This window comes from Anneissia japonica, unplaced genomic scaffold (assembly GCF_011630105.1).
Source record: "Anneissia japonica isolate Jap-2015-1 unplaced genomic scaffold, ASM1163010v1 scaffold3019_len273136_cov204, whole genome shotgun sequence".
In the NCBI taxonomy this organism is placed as follows: Eukaryota; Metazoa; Echinodermata; class Crinoidea; order Comatulida; family Comatulidae; genus Anneissia; species Anneissia japonica.
The window spans coordinates 123,074-143,356 of record NW_022756235.1 but is presented as its reverse complement, the minus strand read 5'-3'; the positions used below and the strand labels follow the sequence as shown (position 1 = coordinate 143,356).

At 35.0% G+C, this 20,283-nt stretch overlaps 2 protein-coding genes across 2 annotated transcripts; one reads left to right on the top strand and one right to left on the bottom strand.

Annotated features, from left to right (window-relative positions):
- Nucleotides 1-370: 370 nt before the first annotated feature.
- LOC117124146 (coiled-coil domain-containing protein 115-like) lies at nucleotides 371-3,667 on the bottom strand. The gene is made up of 5 exons (XM_033270292.1): nucleotides 3,394-3,667; nucleotides 2,679-2,785; nucleotides 2,158-2,270; nucleotides 1,830-2,036; nucleotides 371-1,371 (listed from the first exon to the last, which is right to left on the bottom strand). The coding sequence occupies exons 1-5, from the start codon at nucleotides 3,505-3,507 to the stop codon at nucleotides 1,241-1,243; spliced, it is 672 nt and encodes a 223-aa protein (XP_033126183.1). The 5' UTR covers nucleotides 3,508-3,667; the 3' UTR covers nucleotides 371-1,240.
- A 229-nt stretch (nucleotides 3,668-3,896) lies between these two features.
- LOC117124145 (ATP-binding cassette sub-family D member 2-like) lies at nucleotides 3,897-20,283 on the top strand. Its single transcript, XM_033270291.1, has 10 exons — nucleotides 3,897-5,007; nucleotides 6,671-6,851; nucleotides 7,814-7,935; nucleotides 8,890-9,052; nucleotides 9,753-9,850; nucleotides 11,139-11,284; nucleotides 13,028-13,173; nucleotides 16,061-16,145; nucleotides 17,005-17,130; nucleotides 18,898-20,283. Exons 1-10 carry the CDS (start codon nucleotides 4,009-4,011, stop codon nucleotides 19,166-19,168), a joined length of 2,337 nt encoding a protein of 778 aa, XP_033126182.1. The 5' UTR covers nucleotides 3,897-4,008; the 3' UTR covers nucleotides 19,169-20,283.

The following is a 20,283-nucleotide window of genomic DNA, read 5'->3' as shown; positions in this document are numbered from 1 at the left end:
ATGCAGGCAGTCACGCATTTCAAATGCCTCAGGTTGTTAACTACTGTATGTACGAGACAATTATTAAAATACCAAAGTAGGCCTACAACTTGCCTTCCTCTTGAAATTCAACGAATGGACTAAGTTGTTTTTGCAGGACTAATGTTGTAGCACCAAGGAGTTTTTGTCAAATCTGTATTGAGTTTTAGAGCTCTATTTTAGAAAATCGATGTTTTGATAACCCATGACGATTGATATTGTTCTAAAGGGCATATACAACATTCGTCGTCATCCTCTTGCTCCTCCTGCTCAGCATCATCGTCATCTCCGTCGTAGTCAGCACCACCATCGCAAACTACATTATATAGCATTAAAATTTACTCTTGCATCGTACAAATTGACAAATGTTTACTTTATTCTCATAAATAAATAGTACAGTACATGTAAGATGCCACACAGTGGTTTATGTTGGCTTAAAAGATCGTAATTGGTCATACTCATCAAATTTGGTGCTCACACTATATCAGTATTTTATAACTACACTAGCTTCAGATGAAAAAAAAATGTACTGCACAATACAAAATGAATTTTTATTTTAAACTCCGTATATTTAGCTAATCGTCTGAGGTCTGCTTCTTTTATGGTGTCTAGTTTCACGATAACTTGAAAGCATATTATTTTAAACATACTTGAGTAGTGATAAATGACTGGGGCGAAGGCAGGAGGGAAGGGGTGCACTAGACCTCAATTTTAAGTCTTTAAATCTGAGAAGACTTGGTTCTACCAACCAAACCCTGGGAAGAGCAGCTCAAACTAGCACCAATGTCAAGGCTGTAGCTAGCGGTGCCCTGCCCCTGCCACTCAATAGACCTTTCCGGAGTGTCAATCAAACTTAACAACTGACTAATCAGAACAGCGCTAGGAATACGCGCGCGTCTTACAAACACACGTGTTGTGCCACAAACGCACGTGTTCGCGTATGTTTTAACACTGCCGTCTTGTGGGACCTTAGCAACAAAATCCAAGGGGCGGAGCTTAGTGGAAAGGTCCATTCGCTACTCGGTCGAACCACTAGGTAACCATTTGTACCAAAGGACAAAAAACACAATGCAAGCGAGCAGTTTGATCCTCCAACTTTGAAACTTATCAACCTGTAAGCCAACCAATGCAACAATCACTCACATATACTATTAAAATTATTAAATATTCTTTATTACATATACTGCATTAGACATACTGGGCTCTCCATGTCATACAGTATTTATGATGAAATCTTTGCATCACTTGACTTTTCTTGGTAGAGTTGCTTTTCAGAGTAAAGAGCTTCATATTCTGCTTTTGTTGCAAGTAACTTCCTCTGAAGGTTTGCAATATGACAACATAAAGTTATAGCTGTAAGATAAAAGAAAATGGCTCTCAAAACAATGCATTTAAACACAAATTTTCATCAAATTAGCAAGATAAAAAGAAATAATAAAAATATGCATTTATAAAGCATAATGATGCTTGTTTGTGTATATATAGGACATTTGCTTCTGTATTAATCAACATCTTGTAGTATTTGTAACTGAATAAATCACAGGGGCAGATCCAGAATTAATGATCAGTTAGGGGACTATTTTGCAAAATAACGTGATTTTAGGTAATTTTTACCGTAACTACTTTGACATGATTCTTTTTTTTGGGGGGGGGGGTGCACCCCGAGCGCCCACTAGATGAGTCACTGAACATTCCTCCCATGCCCCCCTCCCCAACTGGATCTGCCCCTGCATCATGACAGAGTACTACACATTAGTGACATACTAAAATTCAAGAAAAAAAAAGGTTGTATTGTACTGCATTATAGCTACCTTGTGTAAAGTCTGACTGGCCGTGTCTTAGAGCCATTGGGACAAGTATACCAAACCATTTGATGGGATCTGATAGCACCTCTTCATTACTTTTAGTATCATCTTGAGTACTTGATAACTTGTCATCATTCACTGTGAGTTCTTCAAGTCTAGAGGTGGCCACGGAATCATCTGAATCTGTCTCTTTTTGTCCCTTTCTTCGTCGAACTGTAATAAATTGCAATCAATGCCAAATCATTAATTTAAAAAAAATAGGAATACAATACCAATACATTAATAATAGAACTTAATATAGATATATATAAGTAGTCAAATGGGTATCACCAACCAGTTGTTTCTTTCGATAGCAAGTCATCTCTACTGATATCAATATGTGATTTTCTAGCTGACTTGTTTGTTGGCTTTTTTCTTGTTAGTTCAAACAAATCTTCATTATCTTCACTGTAAAAAAACCATGACATTTTAAGTTTGTTATAGTTTTGAGAATATTTCAAGCAAGAGACATATTTCAAATACTTTACATAACAGCATACGCTCCTGAGCTGCAGCGCCAGATTTCCTGAAGTGTCCAGGTGCCTGTGGCACACTCAGAGTGTAAAACATGCCTTTTCGAAGCAGTTTTCAACAACATTAAAATGCAGTTTACATAATAGTACGTACAGTTGAGAAGTATTAATTGTGACCACTTGAATTTAAAAGCACATTGAGATTTTCGTAGAACAGAATTTAACAATATATTTTTAATTGTTTAAAAACCACTAAAAATCATAGCATCCGCAAGTTAAAAAATCGTCATCGTCAACATTGAGTCTATTTCTCAAATTTATGTATAAAATGAATGATGCATACTTGATAGAGATTTTTGCCAGGGCCTTCATGGAGTTGGAATTGTATTGCAAACTTCCAACTGCTTTGTTTCCCATTGAATATCTTGCTTTTGAAAGATTAAAACATCCCTGAAAAGATAAAAACATATGATTAAAATACATTATAAGTCAATTGTGACGTCATCACTGCAACTCCCAATGTTATTTGCCTATCCCCCACAGTCAAATAATTTTTCAATAGTGGACACTTGACTTGATTTTTTTTATTCCTCATTTTTTGTCACCGCGAAGATATCAGGCACCGAGATGAAAATTGAATTGTAATTGAAAATTACTTTCATAAAACAGGGTTAACTAGAACACGAAGAAAGTTACTTCAAGTACAGTATGAACAATTAAAGAATAATATATTGAAGAATTATTGAATCAATGAACCCTAATTAATTAAACAAACTGAACGTTTAATATTAATAGGAATATTCTAGACCCATTTTAAAGACGAATTTTTTGGACCGAAGTGTCGTCTGGGGCCGAGTTGGTTTTGGTCCGAGTTGGTTTGGGCCGAATTGGTTTGGGCCGATTTGGTTTTGAGCCGAAGTGACCAGCATTCTGCCCTGTAGAGTAGGAGTAGGGCTAGCCTAGGCCTTCTAGCCCCCCCCCCCCCTAGTTCTACTCCTGCTAGGACTAGGCTAGGCCTAGCCTAGAAAGTAGAATGTATTCCTATGGCTATAACTTACTTGTTTCAACACACTTTCCAATTGAATTCTATCATCATGAATTTCATCTAATAGTTTAAAATATTGTATAACTAATTTATCTAATTTGTAACAAATTTCATTAAAATCTGCCATTTTCTCAACTTAGTAGCCAAGGCCTAGCCCCAAGCCTAGAGACCGATATGAAGGACTCTCATCACGTGTGCCGCTTCAGCCGGCTAGGTCCTCCTCTAGGTCACAGGTGACCAGCAGTGATACGAGCTCGGAGGCATGACTCCGCCACGCTTCGCAAAGCAGCTAGGCTTTGCAAAACAGTGACGTTGCACGGCTCTTCCATGTATTTTGAATGTAACATCGTGTCATTTTACGTGAAATCATAACAATTTGCGTCAACAATTGTAATTCGCGTCAACTTAGGCATTCGTGTCAATTTATGATAATTCGCGTCAACATATGCTAATTCGCGTCAACTAATGTTTATTCGCGTCAACTTACGTCAACGCCCGGCAGGCCGTCAACGCAACCGTAACCTACCTGCATTGACCTGCCACACTGACAGTTACTGCTTAGTGAACAAATGACAATTAAAGAAGTAGGGCCTTTATTTCTTATCTATTAGGATTTTATGTTTCGTATATGACATGCAGAATGTCTCGGATGTTGAAATCCGTGTTTAAAAAACACTTGAAAAATCCGAAATTAGCTGGCGGTGTAGCAATTGCACTGGCGGTAGGCTTCGGTGTTCAGAGATATCGGAACAGAGATGATTTGACGTGCTTGTCCCCTGCAACTGGCAAGGCAAACGCCACACTTGGAGGCCTAGGGCTAGGCCAAGACTCGAAATCTGAAAGTCGAAAGGAGAATGGTACTCAAGTTTCAAAAGATGATTCAAATGACAAAGTTTCTTCTAATAGGTTGACGTCCTCAACAGCTATTGGACGATTATTTTACACGCGTTTGGTCAAGCTTCTTAAAATTATTATACCAGGTGTTTGGTCAAAAGAATTTGGTATTTTAATTCTTCATACAGCTTCTTTAGTTACTAGAACTTTCCTATCCATATATGTTGCCAGCCTGGATGGAACCATAGTGAAATCTATTGTTAAAACTAATGTCAAAGAGTTTGCACTAAGCCTTATGAAATGGCTCTTGCTTGCAATTCCTGCAACATTTATAAACAGCTCAATCCGATTCTTAGAAAATCATTTAAGCCTCGCCTTTCGCTCTCGTCTTGTGGAACATTCTTACAAATTGTACTTTAAAAACCAGACCTACTATCGGGTGAGTAATCTTGATAGTCGTCTGGTGAATGCAGATCAAAATCTTACGGAAGACGTAACCATGTTCTGTCAGTCGGTGGCACATCTGTATTCTCATCTGACCAAACCAATTTTGGATGTTATTTTAATGTCTGGAACACTAATGAGGATGGCTGACAAAGGAAATGCACAGACAAGTGTGTCTCGTGTTCTTGGAGTAATAAACCTTTTCATAACTGCTCAAATTTTACGTGTCGCCTCACCAAAATTTGGCAGACTTGTTGCGGAGGAGGCTCATCGCAAAGGTCAACTTAGATTCATCCATTCTCGTGTCATAACTAACGCAGAAGAGATTGCATTCTATGGAGGTCATGAGGTCAGACATATGTTTCATTATTCATATTTTTGAAAATAGCATTGATAAAGAAAGGTCGGATGGAGGCAGTGCTAAATGTTTGCACTTCCAAATATAAAATCAAGGGTTCAAATCTAAATGCTGTGTGCATAATGGACAAGCCAAAAATGTTTATCTAATTTTCTCTCTACCCAAAAAAATTTATTTAGCAACAGGCTCGTAATCAAGGAGGTAGGGGATTCTGGTTCTGTCAAACCCTTTTATTGAGAGTGAACCCCTCAAGTAATTTAAGCCCTTCCCTTCCTTTGCAGTAAACCATCAAAATGATGAATTTACTTTGATGCTACTGAAACTTTTCCTCCCAACTGCCACCCTGCTGACCCCAGGGTACCTAGGCATCAGGGGTTAAAGCCAGAAAAATGAAATAGGCCGTCCAAAATAGAAGCCAGTGTGGCACTGATTCGATGGGCGGGCCATGCCCACTCGGGGTCACACCGACCTTTGGGAATCCCCACCGAATGTTGGTATGAAAACAACGTACATTCAATCCATAAATGTTGTTTTTATCAAACGTACGTAAATATGATTTAGCTTATAGTTTAATGTAACATTCGATAGATTTGAGGAATATATAGAATTTGCTAAAGGTAGACTAGGCCCAATTAGGCTAGGCCGAGCTAATTAGGCCAAGCAGTCCAAGCCGTCATGGTAAAAGTGGCCGTCCTAAATAATTGTAGGCCATCTAAAAGACGGCCGGACGGCTCACTGGCTAAGCCTATGCTAGGCATCCCCTTGACCTGTGGCTCTCGTAGTAAACCTCCTCATAAAATTTTAAGGAATCTTGGTTAGGCAACGAAATACTATAGACCATTTTCATGAAATTTGAAATGAAAATTTCTGATAACCTGGCAAAAAAATAGTGGAGTTGAATAGCTTAGTGGTTAAAGATGCTTGCCTTCCAATCCCAGGGTCATGGGTTTAATTCCTGTCAGTTGCAGGATTTTTTCTCCAAAACAACTCGACTCCATGCTAAACCTCATATTGAGATTTAGTTTGTGGATTGTCACCTACAAAGTAGGACAGTGATAATATTCGCTATTGACAATCCTTGGTGCATGTGTTGTGTGCCTAAATAAAATAATAAAAACTACCACTGGGGGACTTTGAGAGGCCTAGCATTTCACACTACGTAGTTAACATCATAGATTAAATCAACGATAAAAGTAAATTACTAATGAGCACAAATATTTTTAACAGAAAAAACATGAAATTATTAAAAACAAGTCTGCATGTCTTTTAAAAGCTATTTCAATGTTTAGATACAGTAATTAGCAAGATCATATCTGTTGTCTACTGCTGCTATAGCATAGGTCTAGCAGCGCTATCCGCTGCGCGGTGCTCCACTTGTAATAAGCCAGCAGCTCAGGCTGGGCCGCTGGAAGTCACCCAGTGAGTTGCGAGACGTTGGCGGCACTGTTTCAAAATTAATCCGATAAAATGGTCTATAATAAGCTCTAGCTAAGCTATTTACTATATACAAATACTTCCAAACCTCGTAAAGAGACTTAGTATTACTATACAGTAGTGGCCAAAAGCCGTTGGATGTGAATACAATTTTTGTTAATTAAAATGTTATTTTTGTATATTTTTAAATTAAATTAAACAAATTCATTTTCATATTTAGATTGAACACAACCAGTTAAAGAAAGGATTCCATGCTCTAGCCTCACAGATGCGTTTGATTTTCCGCAAGCGTCTTTGGTACGTGATGCTTGAACAATTCCTGATGAAGTATGTGTGGAGTGCCACTGGTCTGGTCATGGTAGCCATCCCTATTATCACTGCAACTGGTCCTAAAATGCCAGGTATGGTATATTTTGGGTGTATACAAAAATATTAATGAATAAACAGGGTGGTGTATCCAGGATTCTCTTAGGGTGCGGTGCAGGTTGCATGAACATATAATATAAGTCTGGTTCTCATGAGAGCCCTAGTATCCGGATTGGGAGCTAACTGTTAGTGCTAACCGTTAGCACCTGCGTGAGAATGCCCGATCGGTTAGCGCTAACCATTAGCGGTATCCTGATACGTTAACGGTTAGCAAGCGCTATCGGTTAGCAAGTTGAGGGCGTTTCTATCATCAACCAATCACATGTACGCATTTACAATTTCCAGTTTCTTATTGGCCAGTGATTCAATCGTCATATTGTTGGTATCCGGATCGGGATTTTCTCGCATGGACGCACGGCAGCTAACGGTTAGCAGGATCCGGATCCTGCTAACCGTTAGCTGCCATGTGAGAACATAGCCAGAATACTCTCTGGATGAAGTAACAAACAATAGATAAAGCTATAAATATCTAATAAATGAATTATATCTTTATTATATAAAATGAATATCACCAGTTGGCAGTTCTAATATGTATAAACTATATTATTCTACCAACTTTGTTAGTGTCTGATGGGTGTTACAAACAAAAATGTATATAGCGCCCTCTATGTATTGAAAAATAGAAGACTATGTTGTTATTTTAATTGAAGTGGAGAACTACTATGGATTACAGTTTGCAGTTGGTATAACTTCGTTAAAAAAAATTTATATGACCTGTGTTCACATTTTACTGACAAATTTATTATAAATTTCAGCTCGAGATAGTACAATGTATGCATGAGAAGTATTAAAACAGTTTATGCTCATGTGTGAGACTTGCGCATTATGCGTGAGAGTTGGCAGGTGTACTGTTTATTAAACCTCATTTAAAAGATGTATTATTGATAAATGACTCTTAACAAAAATGATTTGTACTTACAAGTGTTATTTGTTTCAGATGGTGAAGAAATCACAGGCTCTGATGAAATCAGCCTCAGAACCGAAGCTTTCACTGTTGCTAAGGGTCTCCTCTTATCGACTGCTGATGCTGTAGAAAGAATCCTTTCCTCTTATAAAGAGGTATGTATTGGTTTGCGACTGAATATTTGCATTTCATCAGGTGTTCCTCAACTTGTAGAAGAGTTTTTGAGTTAATGAGCTGCATGTGGAATTGTAGTAGGCCAATGATTGTTCCACAAAGCCCTGCCTCTTGCATATAGTTGAATGTTATACAGAATGACAATGAAAATGTGTACAACTTGCATGACTAGCTATCTGAATGGAATGAGAACATTTTTTTGAATTTTTTTTTTTGCCCCACTATATATTATACTTAAAGTACATGAACTAACCTATGTAACCAATATATGTGACCAGCTCTGGCAAAACCCTCCGTTTGTCGCAATTTTTAATTTCCCACAAGCACCCAAAACGTTTGAGATATCAAATTTTGAAAATTTTAATGTTTTTTTTTTTTAGATTTTATAAAATTTTGAAGAAATTTCTATAAAATATCAATCACTAAATCTAACTGAAATGTGTATTAAAATTAATTTAAAAATACAAATCTTAATAATAAACTATTTATTTTGGAATCTTGGGAAGCTGTTTCTCAAAACCTACATAGCTGATATTCAATGAAATAAATATTCATAACTTCGGTAGTACTCAACCAATTTCCATCAAACAAACACTGTTTTAAAGAAGACTTCACGCAGAATTTAAAAACACCAAAAACTCAATTTTGAATTTTTCCTACAAATGGAGGGTTTTGCCAGAGCCGGTCACATATGATTCTAATATTTGAGACTAAACTTTATTCCTATCGCAGCTAAAGATATAGTTTTCGCATCCTAGTATTTAAATGACTTAAACATGCTCTATCGGACAGGCTTTGTCACAGAATAACGGAGCCGAGTCAACCAAAAAAACATCTCCGCATCATGTGTTATTGATTTCCTTACTGTCTAAAATTTAAAAACAAATTTTTTTATCCTTGAAAATAAAATGTGTTGCTCTTTTAATCTGACAAAGGTCACTGAACTCGCCGGATACACAGCAAGAGTATCTGATATGTTGACAGTGTTTCAGGATATGTCGGAGGGTACGTATGTGAGAACGTCTGTAACAAGCGCCACCAAGTCTATGCTGGAACACGCATCATTAGGCAAGATAGAGGGGCCACTGGAAATAGAAGGTTAAATTATTTTACTACTTATAATTTATTCATAAGTCTTTATAGTTTTCACAATGAATAATACTAGCTTGAAATTATCACAAATGTGATAATTAACTCAAATGAAAATTTGCTGTTTACTACCATCAAACACAAAGTAAATGGTATTTTATATTTTTCACAATTTTTTTTATTCCATCCCAATATTAAACAAATTATTACTTACTATGAACTGTGTCTAGTCCCTGCTAATCTCCAAGTGCAAGGTTCTTTTTGTCAACCCCAGTGACAAAACACCCATCAGCCTTCAATCCCAAGGCCTCCTGCCAACCCCAGGAGAAAATTTCCACCTGCCAACTTACAAGGGCAAATATAGGGAGGAACCCAACTTTGCAACCTCAGATTTATCCCAAGTATGAAGTCACTCAATTAAATATTCAATGAATCAAAAAATGTGGATGAAGTTTTATGAGAGGTGAAGGGAATTACTTCCTCACTTCCTTTATTTAATATTCATAAGCAGTGAGTAAATTCTGTCTATTTTTTTCTGATTTAAAAAAGGGAAAAAAAAAAAAAAATCCCAAGTTTTTATTAAAAATTCTTACATATGGTTATCATAGTACAACAATTTTTTTTTTAAATTGTCCAATTAATTCATAAATGGAGGTGTTAATTTGAAATGTCATGATTAATCAGTAAATTTTGTATTGATATTTTGCAGGTGAGGTCCATAGTACTGATAAGTCTATAATTGAAGTTGAAGAGCTGTCCATCATAACGCCAAATCGTGATATAGTAGTGTCAAATCTGACATTCAAGGTAGGCACGGCTGTGGTCTAAACAACCATTTATTCATGTTACTAATTCTTTGTAATGCCAAATAACGGAAAATACTTGTTTCCTGTTCACGCCCTTATTAATTTTTGGCCCTGCGTCAATTTTTTTATTTGTTATATATTATACCACTAAAGATTCCAGAAAAGTGATTTTCAATGTGTTGAATAGTTTAGACAATGTGAACAAATGAAAATTTTTTGCACAAAAAATACGACAATCAATTAATCATTTTATGAGACTTTTTTAGTAATAAATTCCTCATAGAAACCACACATATCAAGCCAAAAATGTTCGGCTTGTAGAAACTGACATATGCGTTTATTTAGACTTGCGACTTCCATGATATTATGCATAAATAATATCAAATAAAATGTGCCACTTGGAAACAAATTCTGGTGGTGATTAGGCAGTACACCGGAAGACAAATTTCCTAGTCTTTTCAAAGAGTGTACTGTGTTCTTGAACATGCATATAGGCCATAATGCACACGAACCAATAGCTTAACATCTTATCTGAAAGACAGTGCGCTACTGTAACTTGAGAGCAATGATGGGAATTGAACTGGGGACCAAGAGATTGCAAAGATTGCAATGATTTTTATTTAAATCATTATTTTCCATTTGATGAAATTAAATTTTGTAGATTGGAGCGCTTTTTATTTTTTTTTTTTGTATTTTTACTAATATACTGAAGCGAAGTTGTACTGTAACTTAGCAGTGTTTGCTATGATTGCATAATCATTTTACCATTTGGTAAATGAATTGTTTTTGACATCTGAAAATGTAAATAAAAGTATTAGATGATGATGCATATTGGCATAATTGACATTAATGAACTGAATTTGATCTCTATAATCCGTTTGAACATTGCACCTGTTATAACTTTTAAATATGCCATGTTTATCTGTATTACCAATATCTATAGTTAAATTCTTTCTAGATATTTAACTACCAAATGCAACTTGTATGATTAGGTATTAGAATTTTTCCTTTTTTTAACATCATGAGAAAAGTTAAAATTTTAGAAGTCATGTCAAACTTGTGTGAACTGAAAAATTGATCATATCAATTGCACTTCATCCTTGTAGAATTCTGGGGGAAATGCCTTTTTAAAATCTAGCCCCCATTTACAAAACTCTAGTTTTCTTTTCCCATGGGTTTGAATGATTGATGTTCATTAACAGATCTGTCTGGGATAAAAATGTGATTTTAATTACTAGAGTGTTTTTTCCAGCTTTAAAGGTGTATGAATCATGAATTTTTTATAACAGGTGCAAGAAGGAATGCATTTGCTGATTGCTGGGCCGAATGGATGCGGTAAAAGTTCATTATTTAGGATATTGTGTGAGCTGTGGCCGGTATACCGGGGTAAATTGACCAGGCCAAGCCCTAAGCACATGCTTTTCATCCCACAGAGGTTAGTAGGGGTCTTTACAAGCATGTGATTGACTGATCAATATACATGTGTCTGAAGTGCTACTTTTTTAACTAACCCTCTATTGCCTGCCTGACTAACAAAGCATTTTGATGAAGATTCTCATACTAACATTTAAGGCCCTTTTATTTCTCACACATTTTAATCCATCTCCTTGTCTGCACTATTCTATAGCCTTTCTCTGCCTCTTCTCTTTAGAATGAGCTTCCCTCTTAGTTTTTAAGATATTTGTATAATAAACTTTAAGGGTAAATGCGCTGTTGGTTCATTGTTTTGTAATTGGGGGGGAAATGCCTTTTTAAAATCTAGCCCCCATTTACAAAACTTTAGTTTTCTTCTCCCATGGGTTTGAATGATTGATGTTCATTAACAGATCTGTCTGGGATAAAAATGTGATTTTAATTACTAGAGTGTTTTTTCCAGCTTTAAAGGTGTATGAATCATGAATTTTTTATAACAGGTGCAAGAAGGAATGCATTTGCTGATTGCTGGGCCGAATGGATGCGGTAAAAGTTCGTTATTTAGGATATTGTGTGAGCTGTGGCCGGTATACCGGGGTAAATTGACCAGGCCAAGCCCTAAGCACATGCTTTTCATCCCACAGAGGTTAGTAGGGGTCTTTACAAGCATGTGATTGACTGATCAATATACATGTGTCTGAAGTGCTACTTTTTTAACTAACCCTCTATTGCCTGCCTGACTAACAAAGCATTTTGATGAAGATTCTCATACTAACATTTAAGGCCCTTTTATTTCTCACACATTTTAATCCATCTCCTTGTCTGCTCTATTCTATAGCCTTTCTCTGCCTCTTCTCTTTAGAATGAGCTTCCCTCTTCTTGTTAGTTTTTAAGATATTTGTATAATAAACTTTAAGGGTAAATGCGCTGTTGGTTCATTGTTTTGTAATTGGCTCATTTTAAATATTTGGTTGTTATACTGATTATTATTATTGACTGAGTGCGGCTGATCATATACACTAATATGTTTGGTTCACTTTCTGTTGATATAACAGGTGGTTTTCTACTTGTCATTTTTAAATATGTGTAAATGTCTAATTTGACTGACAACTGCTACTGTGATTTTTGTCTGTATTGTGCCATTGAATTTATTATTATTGATGTCAACCGAACGAAATTGATTCTTTTGAAAATATCTGCCAAAATGAGACAAATTAAATCATGCTGTAAAGCCAATCAAATGCTGAGGTTTTCTGAATTTTTGAAACTTGCTTTAACTGGATTTTAGCACCTTCAATCTCAATCATAAGACAATGTAGATACAGCATCTTCTTCAATATTGATAGTAGGTTGGTGCAGTGCAACCAGGAGAGTGTTGATGATAAAAATACAGTGCACAACAATATGAATGTAGATTGTGTTAGTTTGTGAAAACAAAAAAGCGCATTCAAATATGTACTGTTGTTGTTATGGACTTTTTATTTGGTAAAGAATACAAAAGTGCTTGACAACCAATAGACATTTATTTTGACATGCTTTTTTTATTTTTACGAACTAACACAATCGACTTTGATTGTGTCAGAGTTTGTGATGTGAGGGGCAAAATGTCTGTCTCCTGAAGACATTTCCATTTGCTGCATGTATCAAACAAATGTCAAACAATAGACAATTAAATAAGGTGTGAAGAGTTTAATTTATATTGACAATGAATCATAGTGCAGTGATTTGTGTGACACTCAGTCCTTCTGTTTCTTTCTGTCTGTAGACCGTACATGTCCATTGGGTCGTTGTGCGAGCAGGTTATCTATCCGGATACTATTGAAGACATGCAGCAAAAGAACATCACTCACCAGGACTTGTACGCTATCTTGTCATTGGTACATCTTCAGCATATTGTGGCCAGAGAAGGAGGTAAATGAATTCTTTTTGATGTTGCTTTGTTAGACCTATTATTACCTCCGCCAAAGAAAGTTATGTATTCACCTCAGTCTGTGTCTGTCTGTCAGCAAGATTATGCAAAAACTAATGAATGGATCATCATAATATATGCATAATAGTCAAAGGTCAAGGTTATATTGAATTCAATTAATTAATAAATTTTTATTATACAGCCTGTGTATTGTTGGTATTCAGGCACAGGGTTCTATGCAAGAGTGACTGCTGTCGTCTTTTTGTTGTTAAATTGGGAGGTCCTAAGAACTTGTTGAGTAACTTAGTGTCACTCAACACTACTTCATCCTAATATAACAGGATAAGTTCTGAAAATTTTATTTTTTTTATTTTATTTATTTCAACATCATCCAACAGCGACCAGTGTCGCCCATAACAGGATTGATACATGAAAATTGATACATAAAAAATTTATATAAGTAATATAACATTAAATTCAAATATAGGTCTAAAAATAATTAAAAATATAAGAAATTCACATGGTAGTAGAAGTAAAAATGGTAGTAATTTGTGACGGAAGCAGTTAAGACTATCAAAACATATATCTAAGGAAGAATTGAAACAGATAGAATTATATAACTTAGGGAGACGACAAATGAAACCATTTTTTGTAACGTTAACTCTACCCGGTGGAACCCTAAATAATCCAGGGGATCTTAATCTATACAAAGTGGAAATGGACAAGAACTGAGGTTAAGAATAAAGTTAGAAACGTAATAAATTTCTTTTGATAAAAATGCATTTAACGTACAGTACCAGGATGTATAGACAAGATCCTTTGTTGACTGTTTAAAGATTATGGGCTTATTATGTATTTATCATTATTGGCACTACTACAACTACTTGAACTTCATCATAAATCAATGAATTAATAGCTTTATTCCCTAACACATGGTTTAATTTTAATGGATTTCAGATCTCATTTATTTTTTACAAGCTTTGATATGCCCCACATGTTGCTTACATGTCTCCTCAAAAACAGGACAATCTACATTGGCGCGGTTTTGTTTAAAATATAATGTGACATAAAAATATGTAGGCATATGCAGAACTAAAAGATTAATATCAGTAAATTGAGAAAGGATACAGCGGATACTGTAGAGGGGACTATGTATCCTTTAAGGAAAATCTGAACTATGAAAATAGATCCCATTTTTGATAGGTTTATATATCTACTGTAATTTTCATTCTGTAAATATTAGGATATTTTCTACTTACCTTGCATATGTATTACCAGTCTCCAAAACATAGTATATTATTGATAAAAGGATAATTATTAATAATATTATTACAGTATATCGATTATTCTTCATATAATTATTATTATTATTATAATGTACTATATTATAGTATTATATTATTATCCTTGATATTGTCAGTACTACCAACTGTAGGCCTACATTAATTTGATAAAAATCAACCTTTTATATTATTTTAATGAAAATTAAATTTTAAAATATTGTACCAGCTTTGCTTTTAAAAAAAGTTAAATAAATGAAGGTAAAACCAGAATACTAAATCAAAACCTGCGCTGTAGCATTGTAGTCTGACCACAGGTCCATAATCAATATATTGCACATCGTAACCACATTGCTGTTGATAGACTAATGGCCATAAAGTGGACTACATATCTCCTCCCCATTCCATCTTTACAACCTTGTTGGACAGATTCATGACCCAATATATTAAGTCCTTTTTTATGTTCTCCTGTGGTTTTTAATCTCCATTCACCATTCATTTACCTTTCATACAATAAAGAGTGGTACCATCTGTTAATGACATCTGTCTGCCATAGACTAGACATAGGAAGTAGCCTATCTGTCACTACCATTCAATTTCATTTAGTTCCACTCCTATCTCAGACCTTTATTGATGCCAATGGAATGTACCTCTGAAGACTCAACTTGTTTTATGTAGCTGTTTTAAGCTGCATTGAACAATGGAAGGGCTTTGTAGAGGGTTTGGGAGGGCCTGGGATAACCCATGGTGATCTACCTCAAATATGGTACAGCTGTACTCCATATTAGTATTCCATGATTTTAAGTACTTTAATGAAATATTGATGAATTGCTTAAATGTGCCCTTGTGTTGGGGACCACTTACCCCATTGCCCTTTTATATGGTGGCCCTGACCACGAGATGGTGGCCCTGACCAGAACATGGAAATAGTTAGCAGGTTTTAAGTAGTTCACACAATTATGATTTGTTAAGCTCTGTCCAGATTATCAAATATGCAAATATTCTTTGACAAAACACTGTTGTATGGCCATATATAGTCATGATGTGCCTATATATGGTCATGGTGTGATGTCATGACTATATTTAGGCATGTCACATTTTTTTTGTCAAATAATGTGTAATAGTCTGGATAGAGCTTTATAGTGTGATGGCTTTGACAAGCTGCTTTGAAATTCATTCAAAACTCATGAGCTTCAAAATATCCATTCAAACTGATAAGCCTCAATGTAAATTAATCATAGAATATTGTAAGTTCAACTAAATACTCCTAATCTGCAAAATATATCCATCCAGAATTCCTGTGCTTCAAAATTTGAATTAATTAATCATTCATCTTTTCTATTTGAAAAATTATACTTCAAAGTAATCTGGATGAGATGTAATACAGTATATCTTCAAATGTAGGCCTAATTGTGTAATTGTCAATTTAAATTTGTTATATTTCTTTTGTCCACCATTGTTATTAGCATAATTATGTTCATTCCTTTGAAGACCCAATTCAAACTTCAGTCCACAAATAGTGTACTACAGTATTTTATTTGATCTTCATATTTGTGAAGTTGTCATATATTGTATTGTTTTAAAAACTTGTTTCTAATTTGCTTTTTAGGTTGGGATGCTGTTCGTGACTGGAAAGACGTCTTATCTGGAGGAGAAAAGCAAAGAATGGGGATGGCCAGGCTTTTCTACCAAAGGTTAATTTATTTTATTGTTTTATTGTTTGTTAATCTGTTCCCATAGGTGTTTGATTGCCATGGTAATATTGTGGAGCACATTCCAGGACCCTGGAATTATGCCCTGTTAAACCAGTGATGTATATAGGAGGTGAATGGGGGACATTCCCCTTTGAAATCTCCCCCCCCCCCCTCAGTCGTTCCCCAATGAAATGTTCGAAGCAAAACAATCACACTTAAGTAGGTAAAAACTACCTTGTGTCACCTTATTTTGTGAGCTAGTTTCCCCTCACTTAATCAGCACTGCCTTTAAGACTTAAGTTATTCAGCATATATCTGTAGACATGCTCAAGGGGGAAGGTATTCTTTCACTGTGGCTTTGCATCATAGATCACTGTCTGCATATCTATTACTGTACACCAACATTTAATAATGTTTTAATTGAAGATGATTGTGGTTTTAGTAAAAATATATAGGGAATCCCTTGTAAAGCTTAAGCCAACATCGCATGTAAAGTTTCATCTTGTTTGAATCACAGTGTTGGTAGAATAAAACAAGCACTAATTAGGCCTAAGTTATGGTTATATATATATATATATATTGTTTTTTGAAGCCATTAAACACCACTTAAAAGAGGCAATACTCCCATTGCGCATGCTTAGCTAGCTTATATGGACAAATTTACCAGTAAAAATTTTGGAATTGGGAGAACACTAAATCAGGTATTAGTCCCATCATGATACATTTGGGAATATTAGAGGATTTGAACCCAGGATTCAGTTGGTTAAAAGCAACATGTTGAATACCAGGCTGAAGATCCTTTTTTATTGTATTCAGTATTATGGAACTTATTGTTGAGTCACAATATACTTTTTTGTAGGCCTAAAGTAGCTCTGCTTGATGAGTGCACCAGTGCTGTCAGCATAGATGTTGAGGGTAAAATATACCAAGCTGCCAAGGACATTGGTATCATAATGCTAACCATCACTCACAGGCCTTCACTATGGTGAGTAATAAAACAAAAGACAACAACTACAATCATATTGAGTGTCATATTGGTAACAAGTGTTTACAAGTATTTGTGGCAAAGACCAGCCAAACCAGTCACTCGTCGCAAATCATGTTTCAGAGAGAATGGCTAAAACATGCTGAAATGTCAAAATTTTGGAAATCAATTTTATTGCACTTAACTAACTATTATATATCTATACATCATGATATGCTGTTATTTTCTCCATTTTCAATATTAAAACAACAATTTTAACAATTTGGTGATTATTTCTACATAAGAAATGGCGGAAATCATAAACTTTGAAGGCTGATTTCTCAAATATTGTTCTTTACACATCTGTATCTTTAAACGCTTGTAACTTCACAAGGAAATGTCGGATTTAAATGATTCTTTTACCATTTTATAGCTCTTATTTTCATCATTAGCCCTGTATTAGTAACGAAAAAAATTGATTTTTGCGACGAGTGACTAGTTTGGCTTGTCTTTGCCACATTTATCTTGTGGGAGTAGGTCCTACTGTACAGACAGTCTATATATCTATATATTTTTTATACAGCACCTGATAGTAACCTTAGTATTGTGATACACCCCCACTGATGATAAATAATAATAGAGCATACTGTGTCTTTTTCAACATCAAAGCTATGGTATTAATAGTACAGGCCAAATATCAAAAAGGCTTTCACCATGTACTGTAGCTGGTAGTCTTACTCTTACAAAACTTATGTTGAACTTGAGCTACCGAGTCTATTTTTGTTTAAACTTACCTGGATGAACCAACTTCAGCAGAACTTACCTTCGAAAAATAAATGTGATAGTCTACACAAATCCTTCACATACCAAGATTAATACTGGTCTCATGGTGAAATAGGATGATATTACTATATTGATTGTATACACTATGCTGCCACAGACGGTTTCATTTATTTTTCAAAAGGTTAGTTCTGCTATAAGAAACTTGATTATATTTGGTTCTTCCAGGTAAAAACTTTTGATTTTTGTATTTTGTTCAAAGAAAGAAATAATACTAATTATTTAAGCAAGTAAATTCATTAGGTGCCCTTGGGAAGGAGGATATGATTTTAACTCCATAGTTTTTGACTTGGCAAGAGGTGTGAACCTCAAATTACTGCTTGAAAGTCTAGTACATCGACATGTCAGTAAAAGTAGGGTAGGCTGGTGTTGAGTGTGATATTGTAGGCCAGCTATGTGAATTTATCTGTTATGTGTCTTACCGAGTAGACAGATTTAGAACTAGGCTAGGCATGCACAATGCTGGCTAGCAACACCTTAACTCGTCAATTACTCACAGCTTTATGTTGTGTCACATTGTATTACTCTACTGCAGAATATAGTGCAAATACACTTCACAGGCTGTGTGGTGTTACCATGGATTTGGCAGTGACATTTAAACTTTGATACATAAAATAACATTAGAATCTGATTATTAAATTCATGACAGTTTAATTATCTTGAGAAAAGACTTATATTTTGTAACTTAAACATTCCTTCAATTGTTTATGATTTTTTATGTTTGGTGACTTAAATGTCGATTAATATTTGTGAGGTCACAATTTTTTGCGTGAAATCACAAACATAAAAAATACGTAGTATTGACCCAAAAAGTTGAATTATCATTATCATTTAGCAAAAAATTTGGATTTTTTTTTTTTTATATTTAGAAGAAAAAGGAAAGAATTAAATATATTATGAAAGTATGGTTTAAATGGTATGAACTAATATTTTTCATTTCTTTTTCAGGAAATATCATTCACACTTGCTACAGTTTGATGGAGAGGGTGGATGGAGAGTGGAACAGCTTGACACTACCACAAGACTTAGTCTGAATGAAGAGAAGCAAAAACTGGAGGTGCAGTTGGCAGGAATCCCCAGGATGCAGCAGCGATTGAATGAGCTTTGTAAGATTCTTGGAGAGGATTCAGTACTGAAAACCAAAGATAATGAAGTTTGCCATATACCTGGCTCACCAGAGTCAGGTAGCTTAGCAAGATCCACTTTAAGTTCTAATTAGTTGATCCTTAATTAATCTCACAACAAGTATGGTAGTTGTTATTAATTTGAATTTCTATTCTGTCTTTCACTAATTATTTTGTATATAGGAATATAAAACACTCAAATAGTTTTATGCTGATATAAAATGATAATTTATGAGATTTACTGTGTACATTTTAATAAGCATTGTAAAATTGAAGGGTTTTTGAAAATGTAAGAATTTATTTTTAAATGTATTCAAAGAACAGATTTTTTTAGCTTAAAAGTACTTCAAAGTTCATATTTGAAAATACAGGCAAGGACGGCTACTGAGGTCAGTCTGTAAACTACTGTGCTCAAACACCAGAGCGTTTGATTGTTTTTCAGTTAAGAATACCCACCATACAGCCTGGAGTATCAATGGCCAAATTGTCAATATTGATACTCGCCATGAACATAATTTCATAGGCTGAATAATTTACCCCCAGGGCAAGTTACTGAGTTTCCAGGCATGTTGTACAGCCACTTGTGACCACTGACTGGTAGTAATCAGGGCTGGAGAGTCACCTTGCAATTGACTTGTAGGTCACTAGCCTAGCAGGGTCCTCTCCTGTACATGTGTTTTGTAAGGAACGGCCTAAGGGGATTGTATGGTTGACATTATTGTACAGTCATACAAGTTGCTCTACTTTCCTATTTTTTTTACCATATTTAAAACCAATAATTTTGATTCTTTTTTGTTTAGTTAGTCATATAATCTGAGATTCTAATTATTTTATGTACTTACTAACCAGCATGCAATGCAAAGTGCATTACACTTTTCATCTTTTTTTTTTTTAACCAGTAAATTTTTTGCCAATAGTTCTTATTTTTTTTTTACAATTTCAGGCACAAAATGTTCTTATTTTGTTCTTGTTTTTACACACATTTCAAACACAAAAAATTATTATTTTACAGTAGCATATAACTCTGCATTGTCTTATAGAGGGTATTACATAGTCACACATACTACAAATAAAACTACAAGAAAGATTTTTTGGTTTTTTTATTTTTTTTTTTAAATAATAACCTCAATTAACATTTTACCTCAGCCTCAATTTTGTTCTTAATTTTCTAACGTCAGCCTTAGTGTTCTTTTAAAATGTGTACTGTGCT

Bases quoted from the DNA above. Each gene is read 5' to 3' on its own strand.
- LOC117124146 (XM_033270292.1), bottom strand. From the start codon at position 3,507: ATGGCAGATTTTAATGAAATTTGTTACAAATTAGATAAATTAGTTATA. The intron at 2,271-2,678 runs GTATGCATCATT...GTTTTTTTACAG, and splicing joins CTGGCAAAAATCTCTATCAA to TGAAGATAATGAAGATTTGT. The intron at 2,037-2,157 runs GTTGGTGATACC...AATTTATTACAG, and splicing joins GCTATCGAAAGAAACAACTG to TTCGACGAAGAAAGGGACAA.
- LOC117124145 (XM_033270291.1), top strand. From the start codon at position 4,009: ATGACATGCAGAATGTCTCGGATGTTGAAATCCGTGTTTAAAAAACAC. The intron at 9,053-9,752 runs GTTAAATTATTT...GATATTTTGCAG, and splicing joins GGGGCCACTGGAAATAGAAG to GTGAGGTCCATAGTACTGAT. The intron at 13,174-16,060 runs GTAAATGAATTC...TTTGCTTTTTAG, and splicing joins TATTGTGGCCAGAGAAGGAG to GTTGGGATGCTGTTCGTGAC.